Source organism: Tauraco erythrolophus, chromosome 16 (assembly GCF_009769465.1).
Source record: "Tauraco erythrolophus isolate bTauEry1 chromosome 16, bTauEry1.pri, whole genome shotgun sequence".
In the NCBI taxonomy this organism is placed as follows: domain Eukaryota; kingdom Metazoa; phylum Chordata; class Aves; order Musophagiformes; family Musophagidae; genus Tauraco; species Tauraco erythrolophus.
In genome coordinates, this window is record NC_141480.1 from 428,043 (window position 1) to 440,299 (window position 12,257).

Genomic DNA, 12,257 nt, shown 5'->3' on the forward strand with positions numbered 1-12,257 from the left:
GCGTGGGCAGCATAAGAGTCTCTGCCCTGGGACAGCCCCTTTCCCTTCGGGTCATCCCTTAAATACGGGCCAGCCAGCCACCAACCCGATTGGCTGACACCAATTACATGTGGGATAACAGGAGTATAATTACCCCATTTTTGCAGCTTAATTAGCTTCTCAGATTTGAAGTGCTCTGTCTGGTGGAATCTGCAAGCCGAAGGACTCGGAGTGCATTTATAAATGCATCAGGAACTGGACGTGATGAGAGAAATCGTACAGGAGCTTTAAGTGCTCTCCCTCTCACAATATTAATTTTATGATATGACCTTCACCCAGATCAAAAATTAGGGGCCAACTTGGGTGGGAGAGCGGTGTCGTGGTAGCACTGGTTTCCCTTCCCGCGCAGACGGGCGTTCAGCCAAGGCACGCTCTCGTACGCCGACGTTACGCAGAGCTGGTTAGTGCGGCTAGCGCTGGCCACACGTTGTGTTGCCTCCTCAGTTTGACAAGTCTACAAGCACTCCTGGGAAGAAAACGTCTTTCCCACATAAGAAAACAGCAACGTGGAGTCAGCTGTGTTTGCAGAGTGACAGTGGCCATGCAGAAGCCAATACTGGTCTAAGGGATTGCCTCACTTCATGAAGTCATGATTGGCACAACAAATGCCATGAATTCTATTTCATTTACATATGCATTAAAGTGGACTGTCGAGAAAGATGGTATTTCTCTTTCAAAAATACACAATTCAATGTTTATCTCTGTTGTGATCTCCTGTAGGCACAGTTAGTGCCTCTTCCCAGCACCTCCACTCCCACCACGTGCCGAGTTCCCTGGGGAGCATCTGCAACACTCCAAAGCGGCGTCAGCTCCGGTGCTGACCAAGAGCGGTGCAGAGAAACGGCCTGTCTCGCTGTGCCCTCTGAGGTGCCCGTTTCCTTAAAACACAGATCACGGCGTGCGGGGAGCTGCTCAGCAGCTCGGTCTCCAAAGAGCCGCCTTCCGCCACGTACCCGCAGCGGTCGAAGGTGCGCAGGGTGGCAGCTCGTCCTGCTCCCGGGGAGCATTTCCCCATCCCGCTCTGGTGCAGGAGGACGTTCGACCACGTGAAGGTGCAGAGCAGGGGCAGAGCAGGGGCAGAGCAGGGGCAGCAGCGCTGGCCCGTGGCCTCAGGCAGCCGTGCTGCCCACACGCTCTGCGGCTGGGGCAGCGCAGAGGGGCCGCGGGGACCCCGCTGCCAGCCCTGTCCCTGATCCGGGCAGCGGAGCTCCATGCACGTGCTGTCACCAGACCTCTGCACAGGCTGACCCCCTGGCACCGTCCAGCAAGTCAGCACGTCCGTGACAGCGCTGCGCTAGTGATTGGTTAATCAATAGAAATCATTCTTACAAGTTTAAAAGAAATTTTGTTGCCTAATAATATAGTTCACAGTTAAAAAAATGAGGCTGGTGTTGTTCTAACCCAGCCCCGCAATTAGGAAAATAGATTTAGTGCTCGTGGATGTGAAGGTAAAATAAATGAGGTGAAGGAAGTTTTGTGCTGAGCGTAAAATCGGAGGTTTAATTCAATCATTATTAACACACTGCTTCAGTCCCTCAGAAGCCTGTGCGTAGGGGCTCTTAAAGCTATTCTAATTGAAGCAAAAATCAATGGACTGGAAAGTGTCCTGGCTCTTCAAGGGATGTCAAAGTATATAACGTGGTAGACACCTGGGGGTTTGGAAAACAGTGACAGCTACAAGCTGACCTTTGGCGAATTTAATCTGCAAATGGATTCCTGCTTAGGACAGCTAATGCTTTTAGTTATTGTAAAGGCTCATTCCTGGATTTTAAAAAGCTGAGAATAAATGGATTTCATGATGCAGCTCCTATGCACGTTGCATAACAAACAGGTGGCTTGTGGATGTATTGAAATGATATGGTGTATTGAAAAACTTTGCGGGACTTATGAATACGTAATTATAATTCATGCGCAATGGGAGGAATTATTTTTCTAGTTAATAAAGGAGAAAGGACTTGGCACTTGTTAAAATGGAAATACACTGAAGACAGAGGCTGCTGAAAAGAAAGGGAAGGAGGTTGCTGATTTGTGTTCATGTTTCTTAAATAATATTCATAAGCGTTGCAGTGGTTGGTACTCAGCTGGGCATTGCCTTGTGACAGAGGCTTGCATCTAAGAGCTGAAGGGAGGATGTGATACGGCAACGTTTGCTTATTAAAAATCTGTCTTTATTTTTCTTTTCTGGAGTTGGGAGTGTTTCAGCTAGATGCTGTGTCTGACACGGTGTACACCAGTGCACATCTGTGGGCAAACGCACATCGAAGGCAGAGGTAATCTGGTTCCTGTTTTGGTTTGGCTTTAACCTTTCTTTTCCTTCTCTCTTTTCCCGTGGGAGGTCCGTATCTGGACCTTCCCTTTGAGACAGGGAGCTGCAGGCACGGGGGCGTCAGTCGACCTGCCCGGAGCCAGCGGCAGTTCTGCATCCTGCTGTGCTGTGTTCGGGTCCGGTCCCCTGCGCTGTAGCGTGTACAGGAAGCTACCCGCAACGCAAAAGTTGTTCCTAAAGCCCAGTGTTACTGCTGTGACTCTTTCTGGCCTGGGAGAGAGTGTTGGTAAATACATCTGTGCACTTTGCCGTGAAACCATGGCCAGGTCTCGTGCCTCGTCGCAGGGAGTGAATTCGGACTGACCTATGGGTCTCGCCCACTGCAACAAGAGCAGCGTCAGCCACAAAGACAATGTGTTTGCTTAACTTAAACACGTGCCTGGTGATCATAGCAAGGAATGCACATTCCAGAATAATTCAGTGAAGGCTTTGGGCATGGAGACTTCAGGCTCATGCCTGTCTGATGAATGAATGCTTCTGGCTTGTCACATCGGTAATCCCTGTATTAATGAGTGGTCTGTGATGCAATGTGGTATGATGTTGGTGACTGACAAATCCTTGAAGTTACATATGCACATGAGTAAGTGCCAGAGTTCTTCAAGGTGCAGTTTTACAATGCCTTATATCAACCTGCACATGACAGCATGTCAGGAAGCATCCTGGGGAGGCAGGCAGCTGAGAGCCTGGGAATTCACCTTTCCTTGCAAGGTCACGACACGGGGCAGAAGAAGCTTTCCCTCTCTCTTGTGTCTCGCCTGAAGGGATCCACGTGTTCCTCCAAAAGGCGTGCGGCGGAGGTGTGGAGCACCCTGTCCACAAGAAGTGCATACTGGAAATACTGGAGTCCTTGAGCCTTCCCACACAGAGATGCTGTCTCCCATGCTTTCCCCGAAATAAGCAGTTCCCAAGGAGGCAGTGCGATCTCAGCAGAATAATAACATAGGCTGTAAAATCTTGCACCTTGCCAATGAGATTTTAATTATGATACTACAGTTAGGAGAGGAAATTGAGCTGCAGCACACCACTGTATTTATAATGTTATCCAGCATCTTTGTCCCTTCCCTCTGCATCCCTTATTTCACCTCTGGCCCCAGTGACAGTAACGCTCTCTGCTGATGTGGCACTGGGCTGTCAGACAGCTTCTGTCGAGCTCCATGGTTCCTGTGACAGACCTCAGCCCTGTGCTGTGGCGGGGCTCGGGGGCACTGGGCTTTCTGTGCTGGCAGGTGGGCACACAGCGCAGAGGGGCCATGGGGCCTGTGCCTGTGTGTACCTGGGTCCCCTGCTGCACCCAGCCAGTGCCCAGCACTGACGACGATCCTGGACAGTGAGGGCTCTGCTGCTATCAAGGGTGCTGTGGAGGTGGGTCTGGACTGCGAAGCAGAGGTGTGCTGTGGGGTGCAGGCCCGCGTCTGACCCCAGGCTGTGTCCAGGCACCTATTTCCCTTCAGCAGCCTTTGGGGCAGAGCAGAGCAAGGGGCTGAGGGGACACTGCAGGTCAGTTGTGGCGCTGGCGTGAGAGCAGGGAGTTGTGCCTGTCCCCCTTGCTGCTGCCCAGGGCACGTATCGCTGCCTGGCTGGGGATGTCTTGAGTCTTGGCACTGCGGCTGGGTTTCACCTCCAACTTCAGGTGCAAGAGCTAACAGAAGTGGATTTGAGGGAACTTTCCCCCCGTGAGTTTCTTTCCCTTTGTCTGCCAGTGGCTCAGTGAGTGCCAAGACGTATTTCTTGCTGGACTATGTCAAGACACAAAACCCTCCCAAAAAATAGTTTCACTTTGGCGTGCTCCAGACGATGCATCCAGAATACAGCCTGTCCTTTCAGAGGTGTACTCTGAAAAGAAGAGCCCTCTCTTCCCCCATAGTCTCTGTGCTCGTGCTCTTCCTCGGATGCCACCGATCCCCCCACCCGCGCTGACCTTTGCAGCCATGAGCACCAGCTGAGACAGGGCGAGCCTGGGCGAGGCATCCATGGGCACACACCTTATCGCTGCTGGCACGGCTACCCCCTGGCCCCTGCTGCATCCCCTGCCCCGGGACACCGAGCTTTTCCATCCTGTGTCTCTTTTTCTGCCGAAAAAGGGCCTGATGTCAGACCCCGGCTGTGTTCGGGTGGGCGGACAGGTCAGGGAGCAGCTCTCCTTCAGGCAGGAGCTTCCCCCGGGGCAGGGGTGGCCTCCGGGGGCAGGAGCATCCCCGCGCAGGAGCATCCCCGGGGGGCAGGTGCGTCCCCGAGGCAGAGGCAGGGGCGGGGGCCGCGCTCCGCCCGCCCGGGACGTGCCGTGCCCGACGGGGCGGGCGGAGCGCGGCGGCGGCGCCGAGCCGAGCCGTATGGGAGGAGCCAGCGGCTCCACCGCCCCTGCGCCCCCCCCCCACCGCCGCCGCATTTCGCGGCCGGCCGCCGCGGAGCAGGGCGCGGGGGGGGATGATGGATCCGCGGCTGCGGCTGCTGACGCCCCGCGCCCGCCAGCCCGCTGTCAATGGAGGAGGACGTTGAGACCCGCAAGATCAGCAGCAGTTTCCTGCGAGACCACAGCTATGCCACGGAAGGTGAGCGAGTGCCGCGGGGGCGGCGGCCGCAGCCCCTGCCCGCCCGCAGCAGGTGGGGGCCGCCCCGCGTCAGCCTGCGGCCCCCGCCGGCCCCGCCATCCGCCCGCATCGCCCCGCACCGTCCCCCGCGGCTGCCCGCACCGCCGGCCGCGCTGGCGGGGCCGCTGCCGGAGCCGGGGCCGCTGCTGGAGCCGAGGCCGGGGCCGGGCACCGCTCCCTGCCGCCGGGCCGGGCCGGGCAGCCCCGCGGCAGCGGGTGCCGAGGGCGGCGCGAGGGTCCCAGAGGGTCGGTGCGGGCTGCGCCGCGCGGCTGACCCGCTCCGGTGACTCAGCACCGCCGTACCGGCCGAATTCCCACCGCCTTCCCGCCGGGGTGAGCTCCCTCGAGCCGGCCTTGGGGGGTCCGGCCCCCCGCACGCTGGAGCCGCCGCGCTCGGCCGGGCTGGTCCCTCGGCGGCTGCGGGAGCAGCCGTTCGGTACCCGGCTCGTCGCCGCCGCGGCCGCTGCCGAGCCGGAGAACCGCGAGCCGCCCGCAGCAGCGCCCGGGGCGCGCAGCCCGGCCCCGCCCGGGGCGCCCGGAGCCCGCACCTCCCGCCCGGGGAGCCGGAGCGGGCCGTGGCCGAGCCTCCTAGCCCCCCCGGTCCCTCCGGGGAGCCCCAGTTCCCTCGCCCGTCGCCGGGCTCCTCCGACGCCTGGGACGGCCGGTGGGAGCGGGGAGAGCCCAGGCCCGTCCGCCGCCCCTTCCCCGCCGGAGCGGAGCCGGCCGGCGGCGGCCGGTGCCAGGGCCGGTGCCAGGGCCGGTGCCGGTGCCAGGGCCGGGCGCTGCTGGTGGCTGCGGGGCTCGCTGGGAGCTGGAGGGATGCGGGCGGGCGCGGTTTCGAAATGCGCTTCGTTAGCTTGTGACTGCATCAGTGGCGTCCGCAGGTAGGCTGTGAGTGTGGCTGCGTTCGCGAGGTGGGGAAATACGGCAAATACGAGTGCGATTCCTGTTACAGGAATGAGAGAGGTGTCTCAGGGCTATTTTTCCTACAAGCCTCCGCAGGAAGGAATACGTATTCTGACTTGTGTGTTGCAGAGGCGAGGAGATGCCAAAACTGTTAGACATGCATAATGTCATAGCCCCGGCTAAGCTGATGGGTGCGTTCGAGCAGGGTTTCCCGTGATGGCTCAGGGAGCGGAGGAGACGGTGTGGCCATGTTCGGTTCAGGCATGGAAGGGGAGCTGCAGCCTGCCCATGACGCTGCAGCTGCCACAAAGAGGCAGGCTCCACCAGCCGAGGTGGGGATGGAGGGACGGGGACAGAGCGGCGGCTGCCTCTGCTGCCCTTCCTGACAGCCGAAGAGCTGCTGCCTTCACATCGGCTCCGCCACAACCTCCTTCTGCTCCTTTATCTCAGGAGGAAGATGCAGGTGCTGCAAAGCAAAACCAATTCCCCCCCATCCCTCCCAGTAGCACTGACCCCTTGCATGAAACTTCAGAAAACAGGCTCCACACCAGAGAGGCTGAACAGGCTTATTAATAGCTTAATTAGTAGCTGAAGAGGCTTTCCCTTATCCTAAGGCTCTAGAGGAAGCCAACATACGACCAGACTTTGGGAATTTTATGACTCTGGCATATGGCTAAAGGAGAGTTTATCTAGCAGGAAAATCTTCGGCTTAATATAGTAGTGGAAAGCTTTGGATATCTGGTGAGCCACCAAAAACGATCATGTACAAGTTCGTGTTGTTTGTCTGTAGGCAAAACGTAAGTGCTCGGTGTTGACAGCCCCCAGACGCAGGGGCGGTGACACTCCGGTGCATCCCTGGCTCTGCTGCTCTCTCCGGCGTGTCACGCCACAGGACTGGACTGGGAGGCAGGCGGACATGCGGAGGCCATGCTGACTTCGCCACAGCCAGTTTGCCAGCCCAGGGGTGGAAGGACATGTCTGCTGGGAGGGATGGCGTGAGGTGCTTCCTGGAGGGTGATGCGGCCAGGATGGGGCTGAGCTCCCGTATGTCCCGGTCACCTGGCTCCCGTTGCCTTGTGCTGTGGTCCATGGAAGGGTGAATTTGCCATTGCTGCATTATAAAGGCAGCTGCAGCAGCCAGCAAATAAAAGATGGGAAGGTAGCTGTCCTGTCATCACCTGCTGAGAACTTGGTTTTCCTGGTCAGGAAGGATGGAGGGTTGAGATGAGCCTGCAGTGATTTCAGCTGGTGACACTGGGAGGTCTGGGCATTTTCCATCCCAAGGTTTCGGTGGTGAGATCCAGTCTGTCTGGTAATCTGTGGTGAGCTTTCCAGGCTGTAAGCTGGCTGTTTCAGAAGAGCCTGGTGCGTCGTACTAGAAAACTATGGCAAACCTCTCCAGAGAAATGAAATAGCCAGCAGGGTCTGTGCAGTAGGTAACAGACTAAGCCGGGGTGATCCCCGTCGCTGCGGCGGGGCGGCAGGAGGTACAGGAGAGTGTTTGATGGCTGTGTGTCAGCTGGGAGTTTCTCTTCACCTTGTGCTGTTTAGGACTTGTGATTCTCTGTGCGGCTGTTCTGCTAGAGGAAGGCTGGACATGCTTTGAAATGGTAGATCTTGCTAGTGTGGAAAAAAAAAATAAGGAAGATAATTCAGTTTTATTTTTTCTACATGTGAAAGCAGCATATGCCTAAAACGATGTGGTTGGTAACTTGTCTTCTGTTTAAACCAAAAATCCTTCCAGAGCCTGTTGAGAAGATGAGGGCTTGCTTTGGAAATGAAAGTGTCTCTGGTGTGTCAACGAGGGAACAAATGAGGTTATGTAATGTGGTTTGGGGAAGTGGTGGTGTCACTTAAATAGGTCTGGTATTTTTATGCAAATGTGGGGTGAGGATGGTATTTCAAAAGCACACACTCAACGCCTTGTTCTCATGTGGTGCTCCGAAGCCGGGCCAACGAAGGAAGGGGTGCTCCGAAAACAGGCTAACGAAGGAAGGGGTGCTCCGAAGCCGGGCTAACGAAGGAAGGGCAGCCATTGTGCTAATTCCACTTCAGCTGCTGGGAGCATTATGGTGCTGAGCTGCCATGCACAGCCCTGGGTGCTGTCGCAGGGTTCACCACGGTGTGACCAGCCGGGTGAGCTGGTTCCAGGGCGATGCCAGTGAGGTTGTTGGCTGGCTCAGACCTCGCCGCACTGCCCCAGAACAGTGGATCTCATGTGAAAAACGTTCAGAAAATATGCTTGGTTTGTTCTGCTGCATAAATCCATCTTCCTTCCTAGTTCTGCTGAGCACCCACTCAAAAGTAGGACAAACTGAGACTATTTGAATGCAAACAAACTGTTTGAGTAGTGTCCACTTTTAGACATGCTTGCTAGAGATGTTGAAGGGTCCCTCACCCCTCCCAAAGTTGATACATTTCCAGTCCCTTGCCCCAAAACATGTCTCCTGAAGCCTTCAAGCTGTGGGTGTGACCTTTGTTGCTGTCCACCTGGCAAGTCTCTGGTGCATGACCCCCTTGGCAGGGACAGGTTTCTACTCTCCAGCTCTGTCCCTACCCCCTTCTGTGCTGGGCTCCGCACCGCCAGCCTGCAGAGCCTGGCCCGGCGATAGCCATGCTTGGGCCAGCCTTCTGCATGGGCACATGCCCCTTCCTGCCAGCTGAGTATGACGGACAGTAAAATCTGATGAGATGTGACGGGTGCCCTGCACCCTAGGTGCTGCTCCAGAGACGGCTGCTCCCGCGCTGCAGCTGGCACCAGGAGAAGTCTCTGGATGGGGTGTGCGTTTTGGGGTGTGCACTTCCACTGTCAATGTAGTGCAGATGCCCCCAGGCCTGGCGATGGCCGTAGATGATACGGGCGTGGGTGTTTCCCTGGCACCCGCAGCTCCTGGTGAAGCCCCTGGAAGAGGAGCGGTGGCCGTGCCTGTGCTGCCGGGGGGAGGTGGCCTGTGGGCAAGGGGTTGTGCTGTCCGAGGAGGACCCCTGGGAGGGCCCTGGTCCCACAGCCATGGTGTGGGCTGGCTGTGGGACTCGCTGTGTCCTGGGGCCATCCCGACCCCCCAGCGGGGTGTCCCCGACTCCTGCTGGCTCTGCCAAGGGACTGTGTGGTCTCGGGGATGTGCTGGCCGTGACACCCTGCGGCTGCTCCCTGACCGCCGTTCCGGTCCCCGTGTGCCCCTATTCCTGGGGTGCCGGCTGATGCCCCAGCGAGTCTTTAATCCGCTTGAGGACCATTTCCCAAACTGAATTGATTTTGCTGTTGAGAAATCTATCATTAAGCCTTCATTTCCTTTTCCTGGTTTAATCTTGTTACTTCCAGCTGTAACCCCCTCGGCTCTCAGCCATCCCCATCCTGCCTTTATCCCTGCCCGCGGCCGTGCTTCGGGAAGGAGCTCTGTTGCCGATCCCCCTCGGCCCCAGTGCTGGGGATATGGCCATGCGAGTCTCCCCACCAGCACCTCGACAAGACCTTTGGGTACCCGGGAGCCGTCGGATGCGTGAGCAGCCTCTGCGTACAACAGAGGACGAGTTCAGGCTCTTTTATTCTGTTTTGGGGAGAGAGGAGCAATCCATGCAATGAAACCCTGAGCAGTCGGTCACTGATTGCCTCGGGAGGCTGAGTGTGTGTCTGGGAGCTTCCCCTGCCTCCCTCCGCCTGCCCTGGGGGTCCAGAGGGGCTGTCCGTAACCCACAGCTTTGTTGTGCCGTGCTGGGTCCCTAAAAGCTTTTTCACTTTCCGGGTCAGTTTGCCAAGAGCTCTCTGGGGCAGCAACAGTGACTTTTTTTAAAAAAAAATCTATGTGAAGTGCCCAGAAAAGCATGAAGTGAGGTGTTTTCCACCAGCACTGGGTTCGGGAGGAGAGAGCGCTGTTGGGTATTTTTGTTGTTGCGAATGATGCGAGTTGCTGTTTGAGGATCATCTGGATTGGGATTTAATTAATCCGGGAACCTCCTTGAAGTTGTTGTTTTATCGCATAAGTACTTTGATTATGAAACACAGTCCCATCCTTTATGCTTTTTATTTATATACATGTACTATGTTTAGAGCTCCTTTCCTCCCTGAGCCTGTGCTCCAGCCGGGTCGGAAGGACCCACGCCATGTCTCCTTCTGTCTAATCCGGGGATCACTGCGAGGAGAGCAGTGTAACTCGGCCGTTTGTAGTGCACTGCGTCAAAGCCGACTTGGGGATACTTTAATCCAGGGATTAATGAGAGAATAGATGTGCCTGGGGACTCTGTAATCTAGGGATTACTGGGAGGACTGGGAGCAGATAATGATGTGACTCCGACCCACCGCAGATGGGCTGTGGGAGCACCCGGTCGCTGGTGATGGCATCTGCGGGGCTCACACCCGTCTGCAGGGAGCGGAGCTCGGCGTCTCTCCCTCCCCGTCTCTGCACGAGGACCAGCTTGGGACCTGCTCCCACACTGGTGCTGGGGAAATTGGTTTGCTCCCAGCAGGCACCAGCAGAAACATGGAGCCTTAAAACCCAGCGTTGTCCCCGTCCCTGCTGCTGTGGGGGTCCATCTGCGCTGGGGACCAGCTGCATCAGGTCACAACCCAACGCCAGTCTCTCTCCTGAGCTTGGGCTCTGGGATGCACTGCGGGTGCTCACACAGCCAGCCTCGGGGTGCTGGTGCAGGACAGCCCGATCCTCAGGTTTCCAAATGGGATTGTGGAACTCATTGAAGTGGTGATGGAGGCCTCGGGGGTAACACAGTGGCTTTCCCTGTGCCCCTCCCGTCTGGTCCCCTCTGTGCCCACCTCCGTTTTGTGCCTCCCCTTGGACGTGCCAGTGTGCTTGCTCCTCTGCCAGCTCCCGTGGTGATACCTCATCTCCGTAGATCACTGGTGTCTCATCAGAGGGCCTGTTGGTGGTTTGGGATCTTTCTGGGTGCGAGTGACCTTGTCATGCTGTGGTGCCAGCTGCGAGGAGGCTGGCAGTGATGCAGAGCGTTCCATCCTCCCGCTCTGTCCTGCAGCCATCGGTGTGCGTGTGGGGCTGCGTGTTGTGGCCGGGGTCTCCTTTGGGCCATGTGGGGCAGAGGCATGGGGAGCTCCGGTGGGGAAACTTCTGAAGGTCTGGCAAAGCAGCAGTCATGTGAGGGGGAGCAGACCTGGGAAACCGTCCCGCGGGATAGTCAACCATCCTGATCTTTTAGCATCTGCAAGGAGAGGCTGGACAAGGTCATGAAAGCTGTCAGGGTTTACTAAACACAGAGGGATCACCTCTGGCTCAGGAGGCCCCTGAGCTGAACGTCGTTAGAGGGTGGGAGAATATTAGTGGAAACGCGTTACGTGTTTGTGTGCATCTCCTGTTGTCTGCTGGAGATGGGATACTGGGCGGGATGTGCTCTTGATTTGACGCAGCACGGCCTTGCTCCTGGGCAAGGTTCTTGTGGTCGCTGGTGTGAACGAGTCTGCAGGGCTCTGCCGAACCCCTCGTGCCTCCTCCCCAAAGAGGAGGTGAGATCCTGCACCTGGAAGGTCAGTAGGTGGTAGGGCTTAATGGCAAATGCTATGGCAGACCAGGTAGTTGTCAGCCACCCTGAACTGGGGGGTCAGAGCAGAGGCTTGGTGGCGGTCGGCTGTGGGAATAAAGGCTCGTGGAAGAGATCCTTTGAGAGCGTAAGTCCCAGCTGCTGGGTTGCTGGAAACGCCGTGAGAGGTGTGTGCCGGCTCGCACAGAGGTGCGACCCGCAGAGCCACAGCACACGTAGAGAGCTGAGGCGTGTTGCTGTGGCTGGATGCTGATCAGGCAGGTTAAAAATAGCAGCTGCTTCCTCTCTGCTCCTCCCAATATTGGCTGTGCGGCTGCGACCGGGAGCTGGAAGCGCTTACACCGATGTGCTGAGCAGGCACAAAGCCCCAGCTGCAGTTGGGGCTGGTGCAGAGCTTGGGTACCGCAGGGAGAGTGCTGGGCAGTGCTGCACGGGCACCTGCTGCCATGGGGCTGGAGCAGGGATCCGGGGTGCCCAGCAATAGCTGCAGGTCTGTCTGGAGCTGGTGGATGAACACCAAAACACCCACTGGTTTCTTGTCTTGGCATCTCTGCGCAGCACTGCTGTGAGTCTCGACACCCCACAGCCCTGTGCAGGGGCACCCGAGCTTCTGGCAGCCTTGGAGCTGGGCAGCTGGGGCAGAGCAAACCTGGCACACCGTGCCGGGTCCTGCGATGCTGGAAAGGGCGAGGTGCCGCCGTGGCTGTCCTGCCCCAGCGCCAGGACACTGGAGCCCGGGTGCGGAGACACTCGGCGCGTTGTTTGCGTGTTGTCAGCAGCGCTGTGCACAGCTCCTGTCGCTGCCGCCCTCCCCAGTGACGGCGTAATTGAGCCGTTAGAGTCAATGTCTCCATTCAGAGCAGGCGTTCCAGCATCGGTTGCTATTTTTCTCC

General features: G+C 57.4%; 1 protein-coding gene across 3 annotated transcripts in view; it reads left to right on the plus strand.

Annotated features, from left to right (window-relative positions):
• Window positions 1-12,257, plus strand: part of PPP2R2B (protein phosphatase 2 regulatory subunit Bbeta) — a 92,845-nt gene that overhangs the window by 29,858 nt on the left and 50,730 nt on the right. Inside the window, exon 1 of one of the 3 annotated variants that reach the window (XM_086621337.1) lies at window positions 4,845-4,914. The exons of the other annotated variants lie outside the window; for them this stretch is intronic. Coding sequence (XP_086477463.1) covers window positions 4,845-4,914 — 70 coding nt within the window. Of the gene's footprint in view, window positions 1-4,844; window positions 4,915-12,257 lie in introns of those variants that run through there. 3 annotated transcript variants of the gene reach the window in all.